The sequence below is a fragment of the Athene noctua genome, chromosome 23 (genome assembly GCF_965140245.1).
Source record: "Athene noctua chromosome 23, bAthNoc1.hap1.1, whole genome shotgun sequence".
In the NCBI taxonomy this organism is placed as follows: Eukaryota; Metazoa; Chordata; class Aves; order Strigiformes; family Strigidae; genus Athene; species Athene noctua.
In genome coordinates this window covers 8424035-8448795 of record NC_134059.1, presented here as the reverse complement: position 1 = coordinate 8448795, position 24761 = coordinate 8424035, and the positions used below count along the sequence as shown (strand labels likewise).

Sequence of the window (24761 nt, the reverse complement as noted above, 5' to 3'; positions counted from 1 at the left end):
CCCTTTCTCTGTGTTTTTAAAAATAGGAAGACACCAGCCAGTTTAAAAACCAGAAGGTGCAGGAAGGCCAGAGGTAACCAGGTGCAAACAAAGCCAAGGGAGTTCCCCAAAAGGGTTTAATTCCACAGCGAATCCACGTTCTGAGTTCTGACTGAGAAAGGCACACAAGTGCCCCTTCAACCTCCCCCCTAGAGGCGGGGGACACACACTGCCATTTCTGATTTTACAGAAAAAAAAGTGACATAGAGCAAGCATTTAGAGAGCAATGGAGAGATTAATTTCAAAACCCCCTTTAAGCATGACAAGAAACTGGCCACAACTGAGACAAAACGGAAAGGTTTTTTTCTCTCACTTTGGTGCAAGTTTATTTATTTTGTACACTATCCATCCATACACCTGTGATACAAATTCTATGAACCTGCCACAAAGCATTAAAGCACAACATACCTATTATTCCATAGACATTTGCATTTTTAATCACCAGCCAGCCTACGTGGAGCAGCAGTAATTCAACCCCAGAACTTGTAGATCTGTAAAAATGCAGATGTCTGATAACCGTACATACATGAGGGAGGGGAGAGCAAAAATGTTCACTTTTAGGGAACATGGCTCAAATCTTCAGATTAAAAAAAAAAAAAAAATTACGTCCCTGGAAGAGCTGGCTGCTTGGGGGTTTCTGTAAAGGATCCTGTAAACTCATTTGGTACAGTAAAATCTGAGCCTGCAGGTTTTTGCTCTGTGGAGGTCAGCGGGAAGGGCAGAGGAGGACTCGCTGTGGCTCTGTCTGGCAGCAGAGCGCCTGGAGCTGTTGGCAGGTCGGACAGACTTGCTGGGTACCTGGAGAGCTGTAGGCGGGCGGGGGAAGGCTCTGCCCCCGCCCCGGGTTGGTGGTAGGGCTTTTCCAGCTAGGAAGTTTTCCAACCGGTACAATCGGTGAGCGAGAACAGCTACACGTCTGAGCCACGAACGTGGCTTAATTCGACTGACCTACCAGTAAATGCAGTCACGACAGGAAGTTTATGTGGCAGGAAACACAAAACACAAAGACAACACTATTTGTTCCACAGTTCTCTCTGAGGCTAGAAAACCTGTTAACTTTGAAAGCCCTAGAAAAATGCTGCACTGGTTTAGAAACCATCTACTTGGCATAGGACCACATTTTGTTTTTTGCACACAAACATTTCATCAACCCCCTCACTTCTGCATTAAGCGTTCTGCATTTCTTTGCCGATCTTGTAGCTGAGGATTTTGTTCCAGTCGATCTTGGTGCGGGTGACGGGCAGCTGCCGGCGTAAGGCCTTGAACGTGGTGTCTGACATCGTCTGGTAGTTCTCGCTGATCGCGGTCTGCAACGGCAAGGAGGTTCAGTTACCACTGGAGTGAGGTACCCCAGAACCCCCCAAACCCTTCCTACGAGGCCAAGGCACGCCAGTGACCCAAATGAAATGCAGGCGCCAGCGTGTGTGCAAGCGCAGGGGTGTCTGCTCGAGTCCCCTGTGGAGGTGGCAGTGACTCCTCGGGTGCTCCACTGCCTTTTCTGCACCGAGTCTCCTCACACACAGGCCGGGACAGTGTAAAAAGCTGTCAAGCTGTCACACAAGTTTCCTCTCCAGTATTTTTAACTGTCGCAGAAGAAAACATTTAGACTCGCTCACCCCCCTTCCATGCTTGTTCCAGGCGCCATTTGTAACCCTTTAAAATAACTATACAGCAAAACTGATTAATAATTACACACAGCTTGACGACTAGGTTCTTTATTTAAACAAATGCTACTGCCCTTTTCTAAGTAATTCTTACAGTCAATACCAGATTCAGCCAGAAACAGAACTGAGGTCAATTTTCCATGTTTCCATTAACAGAAAATGGGGACTGATATGATTCTATCATGTGTATTTAGCCACCACTGATCTTACCTGATACTCGTTTTCTGCATTTTCTATTATCTTAATAAATTCCTTAGCTGTCTGGACATCACTCTACAAAGGGAAAAAATACATTTTTATATGTTTTAGAGCAACTTACAAAAGCTACTCAATAGATTTCTCCTCAAACAATAGGCCGAGGCAGATGCAGTGGGTAACACCAGCAGCTCTGCCCCGTGTCTGCAGCCGGGCTCCTCTGGAGACGGGCCCAGGCTGGCTGCAGCTCCTGCTCCCCACTGAACCCGGACTGCACCCTAGTGCCGGCAGGGAAGCAAACCTTCCTGGTACAGTCGGGGATTTTGTGACTGCTGCTCCATCTGCTGTACTGCCGGACTTTGTACCTTCCCTTGTACACTGCTCTGGCTGTTCGTTCCCCTTGTGTATAGATGGAAAAGCATATTCTGCCCTCTTTACCTGGAACTCGTCAGATAAGCGTTCCAGCAGAGACTGTACTTTCTAACACACTTTAAGCAGTTGAGAATCTGGGTTTCCCACATAACTCTATAAACACTACGACTACACCGCCTAGTCACCCTAAAATTACATTAAAATCAAGAGAATGCAGTCGTAGCAGTGTATGCTTCATGAGACGTTTAAGAATTAGAACAGTTTCCTTATCTTAAAAAAAAATCTCTTAGCATACTTACTGAAACCTGTACAGAATCCTGGATATCTTTATGACTAACCAGTTGAACGTTGCCATCTTCGTAGTAATGAACCTGAACAAAGAGACAAAATGCAGGTTATCATTAACACTCATTTCATAATCCCTAGAGCCCCCAGATGCTACCAGAATGGCACAACAGCACCGCTGTGCCAGTCTTCTCTGCTTACGTGGAGACTAAAAGCAGGATGGATTTTCTAAAAGGTTTCATTCTTTGTCAAGACTGTTCAAGATTATGTTAACGCCTAGAGTTGAAATAAGAGCAATTATAAAAGAATTCATGGTATAGGTTTTAGCCCTATAAAGTGAAGCAGACTGGGAGGCACACTGGGAAATGCTACATAATAAACCACAGGCCAGATTGTAGATGATGTCCAAAACACTAGATTTAAGAATTAATTTACTGAATAGTATAGTTTAATAGCATCTTGACTTGAGGAGGACATCTCGGCTGTACCCCGGCATCTCACTCCGAGTCGAACGCATTCATGTAAGAGAAGCACAGTGCAGCTTCTCCTCTTGTTGCCAGAAAAAGTAACTCACCTGGATCTTGAGCACTGCAGCCACTTGAGCCATGGGCGGTGTGATGGTAAACTTCCACTCTGATCTCCAACGGCCGTTCCTACAAACAAGCCAAGCGTGAAAACTATTTCCAGAAAGCTCTAAGAACAAAAAGACCCAAATAACAAGAGCTCCCTCTGTCTCATGACCAGTGTCACAGTGCCTTACACAGCACTGAACTGTGTTTCTGCAGCGCAGGTGAGAGCAGGGGGCCCACTCCAGCGTGCTCAGGCTCTGGACACGCGTGGGGGTCCCTGTCCCACCCCACTGACGCCCCCCTTCCGCGCAGGTGACAGCCACAGCCACGGCTTTAGGAAGCGCCGCGGGGGCTGCGAGGCCGAGCAGCAGAACTTCTCGGGAAGCCCAAGCCTACCCGTCCTTCAGACTGTGTCAGAAGACACAGAGGATGGGTTGGTTTGAGGACTAGTCAAGGAAGAAAATACACTATGTTGAAATAGTCTTACCAGAAGTTTTTGGGCTGGAACTGGTGGCTCTCAATACAGGCAATAATTGTCTGCTGCCCATCTATAGATTTACCATAAACCTGTATTTAGAAAAAGAGTTAAAAAGGCCCAAGAGCTGAGGAAAGCCATTCTTAATTTCTGTTCTTGGCAGCACTGCGGAGGCGTGCTCTTGTGGCATCTCACTGGGAACCCGTCCCACTAATGACACTGCCCAGCACCTCCACTCACGCAGGGGCATCAGCGCCTCCCTCTCACTACCTGCAGGCCTGACGGTGCCTGGCAGCCACGGCTATGGAAGATAAGGTCTAGTACATCTTTACCACTGCCTGCACACCAAGACATCTGCACCTTCTTTGGAACTTGTTATTCCAAAGTTAGCAAAAAGACCAGTGCGGATGGAGAATTCAAACAGCACTGCCCAGCACAAAGTCCACAAGGTCCCGCCTGCCCCAGAGCAACGAACTTCCAGCGACAGAGACGGACACTCACAGTACAGAAGCCGTTGGGGTAATGATCTTTCACATAAGCCCTCAGCGCGCTGTCACAGGCGTCTCTCCACTGTTTTAAAGCTGATTCCGTGTCCTCCGGCTGGGGGTCGCTTGCTTCTTTCCTTAAATGATCGAACTTAAAAGAAAGTTTGTTTCTTGGGTCTAAAAATCTGCCATTGCCCAGATCACCATGTTCTGTGATTAAGACCTGTAAAAAAAGTGGCAATGAAGAGACGCTTACGCTGCTGTAAATGCGCTGGTTTGTGGTTTTCTCTGTCTGAAGAGACGTCAATGTTTCAGCCACGGCTTCCCCTGAGCTATAGCATCACATAAAGAAACGGGGACTTTCAGTAATAATTTCAACTAACAGTAGTTGTAGTGAAGCTGTAGGTAAACTTTCTGCTCTTCACAGTAATATTGCACCTGGTCTTGTGTCCCAGAAAAGGCCGGATTATAACACCAATGTATTTAGCTTAAAGTTGGACATCCTTACAATACAAACAGCTAGGTTTGCTTTTAAAGTTATTTTTGCTGATTTCCTTCCCCGTTTCTAAAGGAAACAAAGAATTTTACTCTGCAATTTACCGTTTATTGTCATGTTCCATGTTGCAACAGCTCTCCTTCTGGTCAAGAAGGGTATACAGCCGTGGCTACTTCTAACATACACACACTGAAGCACGCAGCAAAGCAGCACTGTACCTTCCCTCTCCTTTGTCTTAGTCACCATAATTCTCTGGCTTCTCAAACACTGACTTTTTTTTTTTTTTTATTTGCAGGTTGTACTGTAACTTCTGCTTGTCAAAGCTCTGTCTACGGACAGCTCTCTTAAAAATATCTGCCTGCCATGGACATATCTGGGACACCAGAGAAGCTAGGTCAGTACTTGGCTCAGAGAAGAGAACAGCTGGGCAGGCCAGATTTCTATCTTCTGGAGGACTTGCTGCTTGTTCTCAAAAAAAAAAAAAAGAAAAAAAAAAGGGAAAAAAATTGTTTTGCTGGCATAGACTGGCTAGTATTAGCTTGGTATCATCAAAGGCACCATATGTTTTTTAGAGTAGCCGAGAATGGATTAAAAATGAAAAAGAAAATATTATTAAGAATCTGCTACCGGTTGTTGGTAGGAACTGCATGCAGGCAGCAACACAAGGATTTGCAAGTGAGCTTTTAAATAAATAGTAATCTTTAATCATTCATACTGTAAGTAGAATTCCAGCGACTTCAGCATGGAGCTTTACTCAAGGAGCAATGAATTAGTTATCAGGTAGTATCAGACCGTGCTTCCAGAGAACATTTCACCCATGCTGCTTCTGTGAGAGCAGAAGTTTGGTAACGTAATAATGTGTGTGGGAAGGAGGAGAGCTGACAACCTGTGATTAGAATGGAACTAGTCAACATCTTGACGAAACAACATTTTTTATTGGTTTTGCACAGTGTAGTTACATAAACCTCAAGTATAAAAAGTTTTCTCTTACCTGATCATCATACCCTTCTATCTTCACCGGAGTGAACTGGTCCATGTTATACTGTGCAAATGCACTGTTAAGAATGAAAAGAACATGAACTTTATTGTACAGGCTCATTTATTTGGACTCAAAACCAAGTACACGGTGTGGTTTACATTACAGAAAGCTTCAACTTAATTTGGCAAATAATACACACAAGCACTCTTAAAGGATTTTTCAACGCCTTTTATTGACGATAGCTATGAAATCCCAGGTCTAAAGCCAGGTTTATTTAATGACCAGGGAAGTACAGAGTTCAAAAGTAGAACAGCAGGCAGCCTGGGGGAATATGAGCAAGTCAGGGCAAAACAGGAACACCCCAGCTACAATTAGACAGTAACAAAGTAAACAAACGAGTAGACTAATATTTACAACAATTTTCTTATGTAAAGACCTGCTGACTGATATGCCACCTAGCTTGAAGTAAAATCTTGGTAGCAAAAGTCTTGTGCATAACCTTTAAGGCCCTTCTGATGAGGCTGGGCAAGTAAACAAGATATTTTGAAAGCTTTTTTTTTTTTTTTTTGAGGGCAGTTCTTTTTCTATACTTCAGCTAAGGATTACTCAGTATTTCAGGCTTCACTTGCTTTACAAATCATGCTCCAACAAGATCAGACATTCCTGCTGCTGCCGAGTTAAACTTTTTGGCAGAGTGCCTTCCTGTCAGTTTTATATGGCCTCTACAGCACAAATTCTAATCTAGGGCTTTTAAAAAGAATCATCGATGCCTTTTATTATTTATTTTGTTGGGGGGGCAAGGAACTACAGAAGATTGCTCTCCATACAACAAATGGCTCGCTTTGTTACAGAATGGTGGGCGTGAGGAAGCACGTGCATCTCTGGGAACTGGACTTGTGTTTGAAATTCTGGTACTTACTGTGCTGCTCCTTCCCTGAGAAGATTGTCATTGTTAAGCAATAACCGGACATCTGGAGAAGAGAGAGTTCGGGTAGGTTATTGGATTTTTTGATCAAATGTTTCTCTTTATGCATTTCATTTTCAACTGTACAAATGCAAACATTAAAACAATTAAAGCATACGTAGTCACAGAATGACAGGACGCTTTTCCCTCACCTTAAAAGCAGCATATTATGACACAGCCTGAGATTCTTATAATAGACCAAACTTGAAGAAAACACCACCCATCATTTTTCCTTATTCACTTACCATTGAATACTTCATTGAATTCTCCAGGGGGGGCATGAGTGATGAATTTTGCAGCTATACGCACCTACAACGAAGCAGAGAAGTAATTAAACTAAAGATAAAAGACAATTTCCTGAGTTCATACATACTGCAACCTACACTGAAGCAATCCACCAGCCAAGCCAACCCTGTGAGTGCTAGGAAGTGCAGATTTAGGCAGAAATCCAGGCGTGCATTGTCAAAACAGAAACAGTTTCGTAAGGTAAAATTTGTTTCGGTGTAACCGAGCAGAGTAATCCCAAACGTACTCAGGAAGAAGTGCAAACTTCACATGGGCACCTGTAAAAATGTAACTGTTCAACCTGCACTTCTCTAAAGAACAGGAATGCTGGCTAGCCACTCTTTCTGGTGACATTCCTCACTGTTTTTTTCCTGATCGTTGCCAGTAATCAAAAACCTAAATGCCAGCTAGAGAAAGGGTAAGAAACGCCTGCACCAAGTGACAGGGTAACTGGATGGAAACCTACAGCACAGCCCCCGGCTAAGGAGTGTCTGACCCCTCCTGCGGGACGCCCTGTGATGCAGCTTGTGCGAGGCTGAGGGCTGGCTGAAGGAGATGCCACTGCCCACAGCAAACGGCGTGAAGGATGAGAGGCGGATCCCTCGACAAATGGAGCAGTAAATCAATTACATCAACTGCCACGGGACTGCCTCCGGAGTTCGTTATGCCTCATGGACTTTGAAAAGCCACTGATGTGCTCAGAGTGCAGAAGGTGCTACGGACACACAAAGGAAAAAACTGGGAACTGACACGAACGGGGAGGTGAGGGAAAGTGCCAAAATGAACCAGAGAAGTCAGACAGAGCCTCCAAATGAAACCATCCAAATTTCAGCAGGTGCTGTTTGGGGTTTTTTGGGCGGTTTTTGTGTTTTGTTTTCGGTTTTTTTTGATGCAATAACTAAGTGAAAAGGCCAACTGTAAGGAAAATACCTGAACGTCTGCAAACTTTACAGCTGGGAAAGAAAAACCCATTCTCCTCTTAAAAGTAGCAAAACTGCACCGTGTGCTGAAATCCAATATACATGTCTTGCATTGTTAGAATTCAGGCGGTCTAGGTATTGATTCAGTAGAAACTAGTAAGGGTTTATGGCTTTCATAATCCAATCTTTTATGGCTTTCATAGGACCAAAGGGAATAGAATCATCCTGGAAGACTCAAACCAGGAAATGTCACAAAATTAAACCTCTCCCTTAGAGTAATAAAGCCGTCACATTTCTTCCAATAAGCACAGCTAATAAAGCTGTGCAATAAGCCTTTCTTGCTCAACTAGACACGTATTGAAGATGAGTGCAGAACGGTGCTCATTATAACTCTGATTACTTCTTCTACTTTTCATTTTGAGTAGTAAAACAAAGGAATGTGTATATATTCAACTGCTCCAGCTGAATTATTGCCAGAGCTGTAAATAACTTGCTTCTCTCAACAGTCTTCCCTGGTTTAATTAGAAATTGTTGTCTGTGGTATTTGTCACATGATTTAAAGCAAGCCATGAAAGGAAATAAAGACCCTTCTATACAAAGGCTATATTGCCTTATTTCAACAGGATCCAGTAACAGCTCTGCCTTAACTGGATTGAGCTTCAGATAAAGAGACTGTCTTCCAAATTAGCATCTGCTTCAAAAAATATATATACATTCTTTATGCCATAAGTAATTATGCAATACAGATGAAAAACTAAGAAGTCAGTAACTTGTGCGATACAATACAGAACGTCACACCATTTTCTCCTAATTTTCTGCTTTTAGATAAGGTTAGCCATCCTAAAAATGTAGCTCTTACTGTCTGAAAAATTTCACTATCTGAAGAACTGTAGTTAGGACACATTGCTGCCATAATCTTGTTAGATTTCACTGTCAGAAATCTGGATGGTGATGAAGATAACATAGCAGTAATTAGGATGGACACCGCTGCTTGATGTCCTCTGTGGACTTCGCTAGGACCAGCCTTAAATGACTGAAAGACTTCTGAAATGACACCATGTGCTTTTCTAAGAAAGCCCTAAGCACGAGTCCAGGCGTACCACCCTGCTAAGGCACTCACAAATACGGACCAGCTCAGTGGGGGGACTGCACCAGAATACATCCTGCAAATTAATTCCCCGGATGAACAGATTTCCTTTGATAAAATGCTTCAGCATATGGAAAAATAAGGCCTCTAAAAAGCCATAAAACGCAGTTATCTTATCAATTTATGCAACAACGCTGTGGCTGCAGAATTGTACACGGCACACTCATAAAAGGGACCACTGTTTTAATGGGTTGAATTTTAGATCAATGGAGTCTCATAAACAGATCCTTGTGAAAAAAACAAATACAAACAGGAGAGACTTTTACTCTTCCACAGATTCGTCCACTTGGAAGGAAAAATTAAATCAGCAGAGAAATGACTACATTTCAATCAAACATTGTCACAAAACCAGCCACAAATACTGCAAGTGAAAAGCGTTCACTTCTCTGAAGCATCCCTAGCCCTGCCTCCCTTCTGCAGCAATAACATACAGAGCATTTAAATCTATTAAAATGGGGAGTGGAGCACAGGAAACGGGCCGGGGAGCAACTAATTCTAATGTCAAGCATTTCAACTGCTGCTGAGTTTTCAGAGTTGTGTTTCAAAGCGGTGTCAGCAGAGTGGCAGGATGTTCATTTGCAGAAGCATGAAAATATGACTTTCTGCAAACTGACCTACTTCCTGGCCATCGTTGCCATTTCAGGTAGCTCTGCAACGCGCTCGCAAAATGAACTTCCTGCTTCTAAAATAGGGCAAGTGCCTGAGAGGGAAGCTGCTCAACCATTAGTTTAAGCTGGCGAAATGGCAGCAGAATGAACTTAAGCAGACAATAGGGTACATCACAGTTGACTTTAAACTAAAACGAATCCCTTCCCTTACCTAAAATATGCCCATAGAGGACAAAGAAGTGAGGCTGGGCACGGGGGAGATGGAACAAATTAACTTTGTTGCTCTTTTGTTTTTTGTTTTTTTTTTTTTTATTTATTATTTTAAAGCACTGATAAACTCAGACTTAAAACCAGAAATGTAGAAAAGTTCTAGACCTAGCTGAACAGCTATAAAATGGATACTATAGTAAACCTTTGCTGCATGTTACTTTTTCAGATCCTTGCTTAAGATTATCCTTGTCTTAGCTAGGCATGGAGCTACTTTAAATTGAGTCAGGACATCAAGTAGAATGTAGGCTCCGATTTCAAGTGAAACCCCATCTACTCCAACAAATAAATCCTTGGGCACACGTAGTTCTGAAGAGCCCCGTCTTAAAGGACAAGCCTTCCCCACAAGTGGTGTGAAAGAACTGCAGGCTTCAGGTGAAGGCAGTGGGAGGAGGGAAAAAAAACCACCTAGTGACTCCAGGTTCTTGCAACACTGACTCTCACTCCCAGACTAAAGAGCTAGCCTAGATGTAAGCCTACAAACAGCAAGCCCAGTTGTACTTCCAGCTCTTTAAGGACTCGCTAGGGGCAATTTACATCACCTCCTTTGCTCTCAATCCTGTACCACCATAACCCCAGAGACGATAAAGCTTCAGTTTTAATTTTCCCATCAAATTCAATGATAGCTTCAATTTTAGCAGTTCAAATGACCAATTTTATACACCACTAGATAGATTTCAGTTAGGTGCTATAGACCATATGAATTCTGTTCTGGAACACTCATTTCAAACAATGCTCGTGTCAGCCGAAGTATTAACTAAAGGATGAATGACGCCCTTAAAGCTCTATCAGTTTAAGGGAAAAGTGAAAGCGGGCTCCAGACTCATGGGATACTTAACGCCCCCTCCAGAACGTTAAGAAACAAACCAAAATCCTATATATAATGTATTTATGACATAAGGAAGAGTAACGGTGGATTTTTTAACTACCGTTTGTAGGTAACTAGTACTGCCTAGCAGAAAAGGCGACCTTTTCATTTGTTAAATGAAACTCAAGTGCTGCTTGTAAGACTGTAATTTTCCCACATTCCTACGCACGAGGAACAATCTGTTCACTTCTCCCTTTCCTAAAATAAATATTGCTCTATTTGCTTCTGCTTAGTCCCTTCCATCCAGTGTAACTTGCAGGCTCTACATTAAAGTTACTGTCAGCAGCTAGGGCAAGCAGAAAACGCGAAGACACGCTCCGGAGGCGTTTTGGAAGAGAAGAGGCTGCACAGCACCTTCTACAGACGCCGCTAACTTTGCTGACCTGGGAAAGGAAAGCCAAAGAGCAGAAAATATATTTTCATGCCCAAAGACGCGCCGAGACACCTCAGCCGCACCCAAGCAACAAGGAAATCGAAATGCAAAGCGTCGCGCTGATAAGTAACCGCTGGTCGCCGGCCGGCCGGCCTCTCCCCCGGGCAGCGGCGGCCCGGCCGGTCTCGGGGGCGCGCCCGCCCCGCGGCAGCGGGAGGCCAGGCCGCGGACCGGCCCGCCAGCACCCGACGAGCCTCCCCACCACCCCCCGCCCGCGGGTGCTGCGGGGGCAGCGGCGCCGGCCCACGGCGGAGGGGCGGCCCCATCCCTACCTTCTCCTCATCCGACACCCGGTCCTCGAAGTCGGCCATTTTGGCAGCTCTGGGCCCGGCCCGGCCCCGCGCGGGGCATGCCGGGAGCGGCGGACTGGGCGCCGCCGCCGGGCCGGGCCGGAAGCGCCTCCGGCGCCATATTGGCTACGGGCAGAGGCCGCGGCGGCCATCGCGGGAGCGGGCGGGCCGGGCCGGGCCGCGCTGGCGGAGCCGCGGCGGCGGGGGACGGCGCGGGGGGGACGCGCGGACCGTGCCCCGCCGGCGGAGGAGCAGCGATGGGCTCGGGGCGCCGCGGTGGGCGCGGGGAGCGGGCTGCCCGCGCTGCCGGAGCCCACCGGGCCCCGCCCCGCCGCCCGCCCCGCCCCTCTCCCGGCGTCCCCCGGCGGCGGCCATGGCGGACAGCGGCGGGAGCGGCCGGGGGCCGCCGTGCCCCGGTACGGCCGCGGCCCTGCGGCGCTGGGAGCAGCTGCGGCGGCGAGCGGCAGCGGCGGCGCCGTGGGCCCGCGGGCTCCTGGCCGTGGCCGCTGGGCTCGGCCTCTGCTACGCGGTGCTGCGGGTGCCGCTGCGGCTCCGGGACGGCCTGACGGCCGGTGAGAGGCGACGGGCCGCGCCGGGGGGGGCTGAGGGCTCGCCGGGGGACGGCTGCGGGGCTCCGGTGGAGGGCTGCGGGGCCGCCGGTGCGGGTGGGGCTGAGCCGTGCGTCCCGACAGCTGTCTGCGGGCCGGCCCAGCGTCCCGGGCCCCTGCTGTGCCGCCACCTCCGCGCCCGGGGACACCGCGGCAGTTCTCGGGGGGGTGCCCGGCCGGTGCCTGGGGGGATGCCGGCCGTGTCCCGGCTGCGTCCCCGGCCCGTTGCTCCGCGCCCGGCTGCGTGTCAGCGCAGACACCCGCTCCCCGCCCGGGGCTGCCTCGTCGGGCCTGGGGGCGAGCCTGCGGCGGGCGAGCTCGCCATCTCACCCCGGGCCGGGCCTTGCCCCGGCCCCGCGCCCTCCCGGCCCGGGCTGGTGACGGGGGTAAAGCTGAGGTGCGGTTTGGGTCAAAGCCGCGGTCGGAGTAGCACTAGAAAGCGGCATTCCCCGCCGCGTGCTGTAAAAACCGGGAGGGAGAGGCCTGTGGAAAACGTGTGTTGTAACCCCGAACGCGGGCTTTGTCAAAACAGCGCGTTTCTGTTTGAGATTAAAATGAAAGAACACATTAAACTGGCTTGTTGCTGTCCACGAGCCACGATGTGGGTGAAACCGCAGGCTGCTTTGTCTGAGAACTTACACCCAATCTAAAAAATTCAGTGTATAACCTAAATCAGTCCCAGGTGGTTACAAAAATAATATCTGGAAAAGGCTCTCTAACAAAGTAACGTTATCTGTAAAGTGATTAGGCTGTATTGTATTGCATATTTGCATAACGTTCAGCATTGTTTAATAAAAAGCTAGTTGTGTCTTTCAGTTCTGCTCGTTAAGGCTTTGTTTTAAGGCTTTGTTTTTGTTTCTCTTAACAGTGACGGTGTTCTTAAGCACTTTGACACCGAAATTCTACTTTGCCCTTACAGTGACTTCGTCTTTTATATCTGGATTGATATTTGTAAGTAGTCCACTTTTATGTTTTTTTAAACAACTTTAGCACCTCTAAGATGCTTTCATTAGGGGTAAACGCCATCGGCTTTTTTTCGGTCGGACTCTAGAGGGTGCCTTTGTACTGGGAAGAAACTTGTTTAGTATTTTCTCTGATGTATTGTAGGACTCTTGCCATGCGTGTTGTACATTGGGGTGAGGAAGGAAGATAACTTGTGCCTGTTTTAAGGAGATACATGTCCATATGAATGTGTACGTGTGTGTGTGTATAATACATGCATTAAAAAGACAAAATCCATATGCAAATGCTGCAGACCTCTCTGAAAACACTGAGATTTTCTAGTGTAAACCATGTAGTTAAGAGTTTTGTTTCAGTAATTTTTTGGGGGGTTTTGTGCACCTGTCCTCACACAGCTTTAACAACTTTGGTGTTAAAATGAGCCGGTGATTCAGCTCATCCTCAGAGGACAGTGCACAGTTAGTCTTTATTTTCAGTATTAAAAGCTAAAGCAAATGTCTCTTCTTGTTAATTCACCATATTTACCAGAATGTGCAAAATCTGCATCATAGGTGATATTTGTAGCCACCATTAAAAAACCAAGTCTTATTTATGTGGCAAAACCAACTTGTTTGCTGTAAGTAATGTTGCTTGGGTTTTGATTGAAGGATTTGAGGAAAGTCATTTAAGGAGATGGGTTCTGCTTGTGATAAGCCTTTTGCATGGGTTTGCTTTTTGGAGAAAAAAGTGATTATCAGTCATCCACTATTTACAGTAATGCTGCTTAACGAAGAATACAGTTTGTCTAAACATCCTGCCTTTCTGCTTGCTAATGAAAACACTCAGATAAGTTGGTCCAGGGCTGACTGTGGTAAAGTGCTTGAGGACTTGTGATGCACAGGGATTCTTAATAACTTCAGAGAGAGAGAGATGGTAATATTTTTGACTCAGAATTTCTGGTAAGTGGGCTTGATTGCTGTTAATTCAGCCTTTTCTCTCTGGACTTTTCTGAATGGCAGAACACATCACTTTAACTGTCCATTTTGTGCTTTATTCTTTTAGAGTATTTTTGTGAAATGAAAAAACTGCACCTGTCTCGAGGTCCCTGCCTCTGTGCACAGTTTCCCTCTACAGGCACTTTCTGAGAGGGGTTAGAAGTTATCCTAATGACTTGGGGAGGGAGGAACATACGTTGACTAAAATTTTACTGGTGTTTTTCAGCCTCTCATGTTATGTGGGTGATCCTGCATGACGAGACAGGCCAAAACAGATAATGAGTGTTCCTTTATATGTAGATAAGTTCCATCTTAGTCATTTGCAAGGACATGTACTCTCTGTGAACAACTGGCTCTTCATCTCTGAAGTTTATGTTGGAAGGGTGTCACCTAAGGACATTTCTGGTGTTTTTTTTTCTCCTGTGACAGGTGTTTGAGTGGTGGCATTTCCGAAAATACGGCACGTCTTTCATTGAGCAGGTTTCTGTGAGTCATTTAAGGCCCCTCATCGGCGGGGCAGAAAACAGCCCTCCAGCAGCAGCATCCTTCTCTGCTGGAGAGAATGAGGCGAGCAGGCAGAACATGCCAGGTGATTGTTGGTGTGTCCCGGCAGTTTTCCTTCAGCTTCAAGGCGGCTGGTTTGCATGAACTGGCTGTTAATTGGCTTTGACTTCTCGTTAGTGCTTGTAAGAACTGGAGAAAGGCCTACGTCTTACAATGCCTTCTGTTAATAACGGGAAAAATAAATAATATTGTATCCTTGATCTAAAATTGTTGTTATTAAAATATGATTTAGAGAACGTATTACATATTTAGCTAACAGTGTTTCAGTAACATTAGATAACTATTAGGTAACTATTAGGTAACTATTCTGAATATGTGCAAGATGAACATTGCATGAGTGTAAATGGCAGTGTTTAATCTTTACACAGTGTGCTTTTGTACCCCAGCAATGTTGGGGAGCAAAAATATTTATGGCATAGCAGAAGTTTGTGGAGAAGATTATATGATTGTGCTCAGGTATATGATGATAAAGCAGCTTTTGAAAGTAAAACATCTGCATTTTGAAGTCAAGGGAGTATTTCCTGTGCTTTTCATTCAAAAAATACCCTTTTTTTTTTTTTTTTTTCCAGAATGCAAAGTGTGGCGAAATCCTCTCAATCTTTTCAGAGGGGCAGAGTATAGCAGGTATTAATTACTTTCCATTCATATTTTTAAAATTAATGGGGGGCGTGCCCATGACTTCATCCCGGAGGTTGCACTAGTAATATCAGGAGGTGGCCGAGACCTGCGATAGGGGAGATTGATGTCAGGCCTGTGTTTAAAAGGCACCTATCCAAGCTTTGATTCAGTATTAAGAATGCAAATATCACTAACATCATCAGTTTTTTTTGAAAGTAGGGGAAAAGCTTTATTCAGAGGTTGAAAGAGTGATTCTGAATTTAGATTCTCTTTTATGAAACTGATATGGCCGTACTGTAAGTCTCCTTGTGTTATTTCATGGGGAAAGCTGCTTTCTAGGAAGCCAGTTCCCGGGTTGTTCCGAACTTTACAGATTATGGAACAGTAGTACTTGAAACTTCTGGTAAGTAGCTCCAGTCTTTAATAAAAATAGTTGGCGCTAGTTTCAGTTGTCAGGCCCATCAGCCATCCCCCCAGTATCAGTGTTATGTTTACTAGGAGTGCTGCTTACTGAAATTTCTCCTGTTAAAGATACATGTGGGTGACCGGGAAGGAGCCTCTTACGTACTATGACATGAATTTGTCTGCTCAGGATCATCAGAACTTTTTCACGTGTGATACAGATGCCCTTCGGCCTTCAGACACAGGTACCAGTGTCCCTTGGGTCTGTAACTGCTCCCGAGTGTAAACGGGGCTGGCTTTATACTTCAGGGGAGCCCAAGCTGTTGTGTCAAATATTTTGTGAAATGAGAGCCTACTAAGGAGGTTTAAGAAATGTATTTAGTAAAAAGACTTCTTTTATCTTGTGCTTTCTCTACTAACTTTAAGGCTGTCAGGATCCTGACGCAGTTTAAGATCTCACACTTTTCAAATAATTAACAACACAGTGCTGAAAACCTGGACTGTATTCTCAACAGCCAAAGATGTGGTCTCGTTAAACCTTAGTCATGAATAGTGCGGCCTCCAGAATTTTTTCATTGTGTTCCACGTGTTTAGTGCAGAAAATGTTCTCTACCTGGTTACTGTCAGCCTGGGTGTGAACTATTGTCAGTTTGTCACATTCCGGAAGCGTTACTTGTCAGCTGGCTGTGACAGGCTTGATACGAACGATGTGTTTTTGTTTGACAGAATGGAGTGTATTGTCTCGCTTGCTAAGCCAAGACTAATATTTTGTTTCCAAAAGAAAACTCAAACATTTTTCCACGTTATTCTTGCTGGACAGCAGGAGGTTTTGTTCCAAAAGAAACATGTATAGAGTCTTCGGTTTTCTTATCGTACTTGAGATAGGCCAGATATGTAACTCCGTGAAGTAAGGTTCTGGAGTTCTTTCAGGGCTGTTAGTTCGTGTGAAAGCTGTTAGTTCTGCGTAGAAAATGGTAGCCTCAAGTATGTTGTTTTGCTAGAAGCTGGTTTTTAGTGTGGGATTTCTATTTTTCCCTAACGGGAGCGTAGTGGGGAGGGGTTTAGAGTCATTGTATTGAACTTTGTTTGCTCCTTATCTGACCATGATTTTGAATTCCAGATGTAATTCAAATGACCCTTTTGAATAGATTTCACCCTTTTTAATTGTTTCCTAGAACACTTTCTAAGAGGGTGATAAATTATTATAGTATATCTTGAATGGCTTTGCTGTGTTTGGCCGCTCAAATGTGCTTTGTAAAGTTAAACAGGAATTGTTTAACCCTTTAGGATCTGGTAGTTTTCTAAATACTTAAGTATGAAGCTACACCTGTGCAAGACATCGCTTACTCTATCGCTGTTTTCTTTGAAGTTCTGTTTGAAAGCTTAAATTAAAATTCTGTGCAGGTCTGTGCAAGAACCTGGCTTTAACAACTGCTCTTGCCAAGCTTTCAACAAGTCTTGGGAAATGTTTCCAAAAATCTGTAGCGATTTAGAAATTCTACATCTGCCTGGTTATGTAAGCTCTCTTTGCTTCTCGGTGAGAGTTCTTAAATGGTCAGTGGGTCACCCTCCTGGTGGTGCTTTCCGAGATGAAATCTGGAGTGTAAGGAGAAGTTGTGAGATTCTGCTGCTTGTGGTAGAAACTGCTGGAATTAAACCACTTGTTCACTCTTCCCTTTAACAATCATCTAGCGAACAGGAATTTGTAAAATGGTGAAGGAATGTTAATGTAGAGCACAAGCAGCAGCGTTGCCTCCGCTGGCTCCTGCGTGTTTCACCAGTGTCTCTGTCCCTCACCAGCCTCTCAATGTTTTTGCAACAGTTATGCAGAAAGCATGGCGGGAGAGAAACCCTCAAGCCCGGATTAAAGCAGCATATCAAGCTTTAGAGTTGAACAATGAGTAAGTTTAGTGTGTAAGTTCAATTGCTGTATTTCTAGTGTAAAAGATTAAGTGGACTGATATTGAACACGCTGTCATTTTCTCGTCCTAATAATTTTAGCAAAGTTCTGAATAACTTCAGGGGGACTTCTGTGACATGGGGCTGCCAGTATTGAATGGTTCTACAAAAATGTAGCTTTTGTTTTCCCTTTTTCTTGGGAGAGATTTTTTTTTTTTTAAGTCTTTGTCAGTAGCACTAAATGAGAAATCCTATTCAGATGTGGAACAGTCTGAATACAAGATTGTATGTGTTTCAGAGATGGCGTTGTGGTGACGCTATTTGGAGTCCACAGATGCCACTCCTATAAAGGATTTAAGAATATAACACAAACTGAAGAATTTCACACACAACTGTGATCTGTTTTGTTATGTAGTCTCATTTTTTTTGTGTGTAAAATGTCTACCTGCTGGTTTTAAAATAGGAAAGCAAACCAAACAAAAACCCTCTCCAGACAATTACCAGAGCATTTTTAATATTTCAAGGAAAATAATTTGACTCACTGTTACAACTATTCTTTTTGTTGATCTTTCTCCAACTGTGTGTGTTTTCTGTAAAATGGAAATGGTTTCTGTTTTCCTGGCATTCACCATTTGAACTCAAGTCAGTTTTTTGATAGTTTAATATTGTCCACACTTAGATATTAAACAAAAGTGAAAACTGCCCATTTCTAGTGATCTTAACACTTATCTAGAAAATACTAAACTCTTGTCTCCCAGAATAATTAGTGGGTTTTTTTCCTTATTACAGTTGTGCCACTGCGTACGTCCTTCTGGCTGAGGAAGAAGCAACAACTATTGTGGATGCTGAGAAGTATTTCAAGCAGGCTCTGAAAGCAGGAGAAATGATTTACAGGAGGTCGCAGAACTGCCATTCCCAAAGCCCCCAGCACGAGGCACAGCTCAGTAAGGGCTTCTGAGTCGCCTAAATTCTTGGGTTTGTGAGAGAAGAAGTGTAAAACTGGGGTTAAAATTAGTGATTCTAGTTTGGCTCCAAGTTCGGAGAGGCCGTTCCTGCTGTTCCAGCCACGTATCCAGCGACGGGATCTGCTGCGGTGCCTGGAGGGGTCGTGGGAAGCGGCCGGTGCGCTGGGTGTTCCTGGTGGCCTTGGGAAGTGGGATGAGTAGAGCGTTTTATTTCACACAAAGTTTTGTTAAACAGATTATTTTTTTTTTGTCATTTAACCTAGTTAAAACTTGCTGGCGTTGGTCTAGATGGGCCTGGGCTGGGACAGCATTAGGAATTATTTTATGCCTTTACATCTGGATAGAAAAAGGTTGTGGGGGTGTTGGTGTTCGGGTTTTTTTTGGAGAGAGGGAAGGAGAGGTGAGGATTGAAGCTGATAGTCTATTTGCTTTTTGTCTTTGTAATCAGGAAGAGACACCAATGTGTTGGTATATGTGAAAAGGAGGCTAGCTATGTGTGCCAGGAAACTGGGAAGAATACGAGAAGCAGTAAAAATGATGAGAGATGTAAGTAAAAATAAAAAAAAGTGGTGAGCAACTGTTGTTTTCAATCACATTGTCCAAATCAATGGTTTAAAGTTCCTCTCTAGGCATCATAATTAATCTAGCTGAGATATTTTCCGATGAGATTTGCGCATCATGATTCGTGATTTATTTTGACAGCAGTTTTTTCAGTTCCTTCGTGTAGGTTTTAAATTTTTGTATAATACAATGTCATACGTTAGCAGTTCTGTTGTCCAGTTTGCTTCATGCTTGACTTGGGGACTAACTTGTCAAAGTAGCCAACTTAAGATTTCACTATCATTTTTCTTTCGCTTGCCCAAGTTGTATTCTAAGTTCTTTTTTCATAGGAAAATATCACTGCCCAGGCCAGCTCACCGTGGGAGCTGTGCAGATCTGGCCTGGGAGTGTGTTGTATGAACCTCGACATACTTATTTTCCATTAGGTCAATACAGGGAAGAAGGCAGGTAGAAATGATGGAGTTCTTTTCATGCTGGTTATGTGCCAGTTTCTAACAGTGTGAGAGACCAGAACTTTGAAAAAGCTTAAATATCGTACTGATTTCTATTAAAGTGTTTCAGGGATTCAAGTGCAATTCTGTCCGTGCTTAATTTATTTCTCTTTCTTGATTTGCAGTTGATGAAAGAGTTTCCACTTCTCAGCATGCTGAATATTCATGAAAACCTCCTGGAGGCACTGCTGGAGTTACAGGCTTACGCAGATGTCCAGGCAGTTCTAGCAAAGTACGACGGTGAGTGGTGCCTGTTGGGAAGTGCGGGTGTTGTGGCGTCAGAACGCGGGTGAGGTGGGCACGGTGTGCCTGGCCAAGAGCAGGTGTCTGCCCGTCACCTTGGCTACGTTCCCTTCATTGGCAGCAAACGGGCGCTTCCAGAGTGCGAGTCAAGTTTTTTCTTGTGAATAATGAGGTCAAATTTAGGCAAGCTAAACTGCATATAAATTACTTCTTACATTTTTAAATTCCTTCTAATCTGTAAAGAAATCTTGGAGCTCACTTTGCTTCAATTTAAGGATTATTTTAATTTTTTAATCTCTTCTACATCCCTGGTTATGCCTAAATTCATCAGCCTTTTTCTTCAGTCAGCCTGTAGCCCCCTAAGTAATTGATGTAAATAAGGTGGAAAATGTAGTTTTCCTTTCTGTCATCTTCCAGGCTTGGCCTCGTGATTCTGTAACACGGAGGTTGCTCGCCGGAGATTAGCACCGTGCAAGCATGCTGCTTGCCAGAGATTAGTGGTGTGCAAGCTTTGGGCCGTTAAATGGCGGTAGTTTGCTTTCACTTCCCATCTCAACTCATATGTTTCGGGTGGTGTGCAAGTCTAGATAAAGGCTAATGAAATATATACTTTCTTATTGTCCTCAGAGTTTTGCCACCTAGATAAATGCCCACATCATTAGTGTACAAAGCGCTGCTGTCAAAGCTGGCCCTTCCATCACCTCCAGAATGGAGGGACATAGAAGCAGTATTTTGTGGCAGTCGCTCCCTGCCCTTGAGAAGTCGGGACGTTCTCTCCCGTGTCTCTGTTCTTTATTGCTTCAGGGAATCAGAAGTACAATATTCCTGCCCAAATCCTGTGCCCCCTGTGCGTGGCCACCCTAGCAGCCTGCTCTTGTTACTTGGCCGTCCATGGTCTTCTGTGTGGATTCTTACTGATGTAACAAAGCCATTTGCTCTTTTCTTGGTGCTTCTTTATATTAACATCGGGAATTGTGACACTTTCTTAAGAAAGGGTTGCTGATTTTTTTCCCGAAGCATCTGGAAAAATGAGTATGAGCTTCAGACTCTCCGTAGCGCCCCTGTGTTTTGCTTGACACGACAGCCAGACTTCTAGTAAGTGATGGACAAGCCCAGGATGGGATTTACAAAAAAAGCAAGAGCCATCTGACTATACACAACATGGTACTTGGGAATTAGACCCCAGACTTTGTCTGCTTTTAAAGTAAACTTTAGTGTGAAGTGCTAACTTTCTAATCTGTAATTGTCAGCTCAGACTTGGCCTCAGATGTTCTGCAAAACCTACAACTAAAAGCATTTTTTCCCCATGGTACTGGAAAAGAATGGAATTTGCATTTTTGTTAAAATTTGTCTACCTGTCTGTAATGCAGTTTTTTTGGTCAGCTTGTAGCTGGTCTCTCAGTATTCTGTAAAACTGTGTTAATGTAAATTTGCAAAATTAGGGAAAGATTAGAAGCTTATTTTAAACCTCCATGGGTTAATACAGGAAAAGTATGCTGTTCTTAAGTGTGTATTTATACAGGCATTTCTCTCTGAATTAAGTTTCAGTGTCTTGGTATGTTTAGAAGAAAAAAATTACTCTTTACCAGCTAACTACAACTCAGATTTTTTTAATCTGAGACTGACTGGTGTCCAGGAAGAAGACTGTGCAAAGAATTAAAAAAGTTTCTAATCATTGCTGAAATGTTCCAGATGTTACATTCACTGTCTGGTATACCCAACTCCAAAATCTTTAAGCTCAAAGGATGTGGGTTCAAAATGTTTGTCTTAGAATCTTACAGCTCAATTATTTTATTTTATCATAGATATCAGTCTTCCAAAATCAGCAGCAATATGTTACACAGCAGCCCTGTTAAAAGCCAGAGCTGTTTCAGAAAGGTAAGCAAGCACATTTGTGAAAACAGTGGTTTGTTGCTAATCTTGAGTTATGCTGTAAAATATGAATTAAAAAGGTCTAAGTCCGACATGTAGCAGTTACATTTCTAAGAGCAAGTTAAGTGTATTTATATACACATATATATGTGTATATCGTTAAATGTAATTTGAAGTTTTTTAAGCGTCCACGAAGCTAACACAGTTTAAGGTATTTCCCAAGAGCCCGTGTACACACGTGTGCTTTTGTATAGTTTCCGTTTTCAGCGTCTTGCTCGTGATGTTCAGCCGTTCTTTGTGGGGTGGGTCGGGTGCAGGGTATTTGTGGTAGCTCACGTTGGCATTTCGCTCCCTGGTCTCTTTGCCCTCTGGGTGGGGGATGCTGGAACAGCCGCGGGAAGGACTCGATCACCTGTGATTGACGTGGAGTTTCAGAAAGTTCAACACAACTTTGTCGTGTGGGCATGGATGACGGTCAGGATACCTGAATTAACGTGAACATTTGTCTCCTAGAAGGCTTTGTTTATCTTTCTTGACAAATCAGCCAGTTTTTAATGAACTGCAAGCTTACAGTGCAAATAAACACCTGGTTAGCATTTATTACTTTTGGTCAATGTGGGTTTTTCCCTTCAGGTTCTCCCCAGAAACTGCCTCCAAAAGAGGGCTTAGTACAGCAGAAATTAATGCTGTGGAAGCAATTCACAGAGCTGTGGAATTTAACCCTCATGTTCCAAAGGTAAGAGTATTTTATTTCCTATTGGACCACTGTTAACGTCTTCTGAAAAAAGTCATGTTATCAACTTGTTGTTGGAGCCTTTCTAGCCCTGTGTTTTCTTGAAGCTGGTTGTATCTCCAGCCATTGAGTTGTTAAACACATTAGTATTTATATCATAAATGTTTGGTGGCCAGAATTAGTTGTTTGCAGTAGGTGATGATAAAACAGGGGTTTTTTGCAAAAAAATTTAAACTCAAAATTTTCAAACTCGATGGAAAGTCCAGCAGTGTATTACTGAAGGCCCTTTACTGGGTAAGGGCAAGCGTTAATAAATATAAATTCAGGTATTTAAAATCCCTGAAGCCAAATTAAGTTCTCCAAACAATAACCACTCGTAGTATCTCAAAGTACATTTTTTTTCTGCTGTGCTTCCAAGCACGGCTCCAGGACTTGGGTTATTGAAAGATCCACAGTCGCTTATTTTCTTCACCCACGTGTAAGTGAGAGAAAGAGTCGGTGTTGCTGTAGGCTGGAATTTAATGTCTGGCTTTGCTTGCCGTGGCCAGGATACGGATTCCACTGAGCGCTGGGTGAAAATAAAATCTTACATTGCTTTATACTGTACTAGCACGGGCGATGCGTTCAGTTTGAAACCTCGCATGCAGAAGGTTGGCTTAGTCCTGGACCTAATCCTCTGCAAATGATCATGGAGTCCCAGTGACTGTTGCTGTGAAGGCTCGAATTATCCCGCCGCCCTCCTCTGTCTGCCTGTCCAATCTAATAGAATGTGCACTGAGAGAGCTAATTGCTGCTTGTGTGCATGACTGATCAAGAGCGTAGCAAGTTCATTTCAGACAGTCTCAGACAGATTTTTCTTTAGCCTCTGCCTTCAGGGGAAGAAGATTATAACGCATTATCATTATCTACAAGTTCTTTTTATTTTGTGTATCCTCCAGTTTCGGGAGCCTTCCGCACCTTTTTAAAGAAGTTAGATATCATTTCAAACAGGCTGTTTGCAAAACGTGCTCCGTAGTTCTACAGACAATCACCGACACTGATTCCAGCTTGCAGTAATTTGACCTTCTCTTCTAATCGTATACCTATCCAGTTGTCTTCATGATTTTTTAAAATTACAATATTGCCTCGAAACACCAATTTATTAGACGACAGGGCAGAACTTTCTTGGTGCTGTCTAGAGCTCCGAGATGCTCATAGTCACAGCAAACAAGTGAACGAGGGCACAAGCAAGTGAATTAACTTGCCCGATGGGTCACGGTGGTGGAGAAGAAAATCTGGTTTTTGAATTTGCAGTCTGTTCTGTCCCACGGACTGAAAATAAATGAGAATGTAAAGTAGAAATCCCTTTGTTCTTGCATCTGGTGAAAGTGGTTGTCTTTGCACATAACATCGTTTTGCATAAGGAAAATAAAATAGTGTTTGTTTCTCTTTGTTTGGAGTTATGCTTTTACAAGGGTGGGTTTTGTTTGGAAAGTTAGGAAGGCGTTTTACACTGCGAGAGAAATGGTACTCTTAAGCCATTTCACATTAGAGATCTGTAACTACATTTTGATAATGTATCAGACAATCTTTTCCAGTCATCTTCTAGTATCTTACAGATTTTTTTTGTGTATAAAGACTTACTTAAATCTGCAAACCCCAAGATACTTTCAGTACTGATACCTTGCCTGTTTTATGGTTAAACACAGACACGAAAACCTGCCAGACTGTGGAATTTTTCCATTTTTGTGGTGACGCGGGCAGAGAGAGCCAAAGCCTGGAGTTCAGCCTTGGCACGTTGTGGCAGTGCTGGCAGTGGGGCTGCCTCACCACTCTCACGTTTATATTCCCATCCTCTCCGCACAGTTCGTACAATGGGAAGGGGCACTGCGGAGAGCATGAGGAGCCAGGGCAAGGGTCAGATATTTGAGACCATTTTCCCACAGCAGCCCTGTGTGAGTGATCCTTTACTGTGTTAAAAAAAAAAAAAAAATAAAAAAAAAAAAATTGAAGAGGATTAGAGGGGATTAGCAAGAATATTACCCTCCGGAGTGTAGGCCCAAGGCACTAAGAGAAGAACCTAGCCAGGCAGTAAATGTGCTTTATTTGGCCAGGGCACAACCCCTCCTACATTCCTTCAAGAATCTGAATGGGAAAAGTTAAGTCCTCAAACTGGATTAGTAAATAATCTCATAGTTTGTGGCATCTGCTGAAATAAATCGGCGAGTTAGCTGCATTCTTACACTTTGGGAGACAGTCAAAGGAATTGCCAGCTACACTGATCAAAGATGTGGATTAACTTGGGCTCTTATTGAATGAGACACTCTATGCTAGGAGAGAATAACTCACAGGTGAATTCTAGAGCTGAAACTGTCATCTCATTCTTGTAGAAACTACTGATCTGTTTTTAAAAGCTAAATTAAAATGAATACCTGTCTTTTTTTTAATGTACCAAAACAAAATTGCGTGTCCTGTGTTTCAAGGGAAATAGAAAATGATCAGTCCTTGTGTTCTTTGACCCTTGTGTGCATCAGAAATTCTGCTGAGGTAG

At 44.0% G+C, this 24761-nt stretch overlaps 2 protein-coding genes across 4 annotated transcripts in view; one reads left to right on the top strand and one right to left on the bottom strand.

Annotated features, from left to right (window-relative positions):
• Nucleotides 1–338: 338 nt before the first annotated feature.
• On the bottom strand, nucleotides 339–11391 carry CAPZA1 (capping actin protein of muscle Z-line subunit alpha 1). The gene is made up of 10 exons (XM_074925639.1): nucleotides 11324–11391; nucleotides 6769–6832; nucleotides 6479–6530; nucleotides 5572–5635; nucleotides 4101–4307; nucleotides 3612–3691; nucleotides 3130–3208; nucleotides 2570–2641; nucleotides 1914–1976; nucleotides 339–1346 (listed from the first exon to the last, which is right to left on the bottom strand). The coding sequence occupies exons 1-10, from the start codon at nucleotides 11360–11362 to the stop codon at nucleotides 1206–1208; spliced, it is 861 nt and encodes a 286-aa protein (XP_074781740.1). The 5' UTR covers nucleotides 11363–11391; the 3' UTR covers nucleotides 339–1205.
• A 323-nt stretch (nucleotides 11392–11714) lies between these two features.
• ST7L (suppression of tumorigenicity 7 like) overlaps nucleotides 11715–24761 on the top strand; it is a 30319-nt gene continuing 17272 nt past the window's right edge. For 2 of the 3 annotated variants that reach the window (XM_074925551.1, XM_074925550.1), the window contains exons 1-9: nucleotides 14340–14472; nucleotides 15017–15071; nucleotides 15597–15712; nucleotides 17290–17368; nucleotides 18156–18310; nucleotides 18780–18877; nucleotides 19509–19623; nucleotides 21432–21504; nucleotides 22132–22234. In XM_074925551.1, the coding sequence (XP_074781652.1) occupies nucleotides 14466–14472; nucleotides 15017–15071; nucleotides 15597–15712; nucleotides 17290–17368; nucleotides 18156–18310; nucleotides 18780–18877; nucleotides 19509–19623; nucleotides 21432–21504; nucleotides 22132–22234 (801 nt within the window). In that variant the 5' untranslated portion in view covers nucleotides 14340–14465. Of the gene's footprint in view, nucleotides 11914–12817; nucleotides 12901–14312; nucleotides 14473–15016; nucleotides 15072–15596; nucleotides 15713–17289; nucleotides 17369–18155; nucleotides 18311–18779; nucleotides 18878–19508; nucleotides 19624–21431; nucleotides 21505–22131; nucleotides 22235–24761 lie in introns of those variants that run through there. The other variant, XM_074925549.1, reaches the window with a different exon arrangement.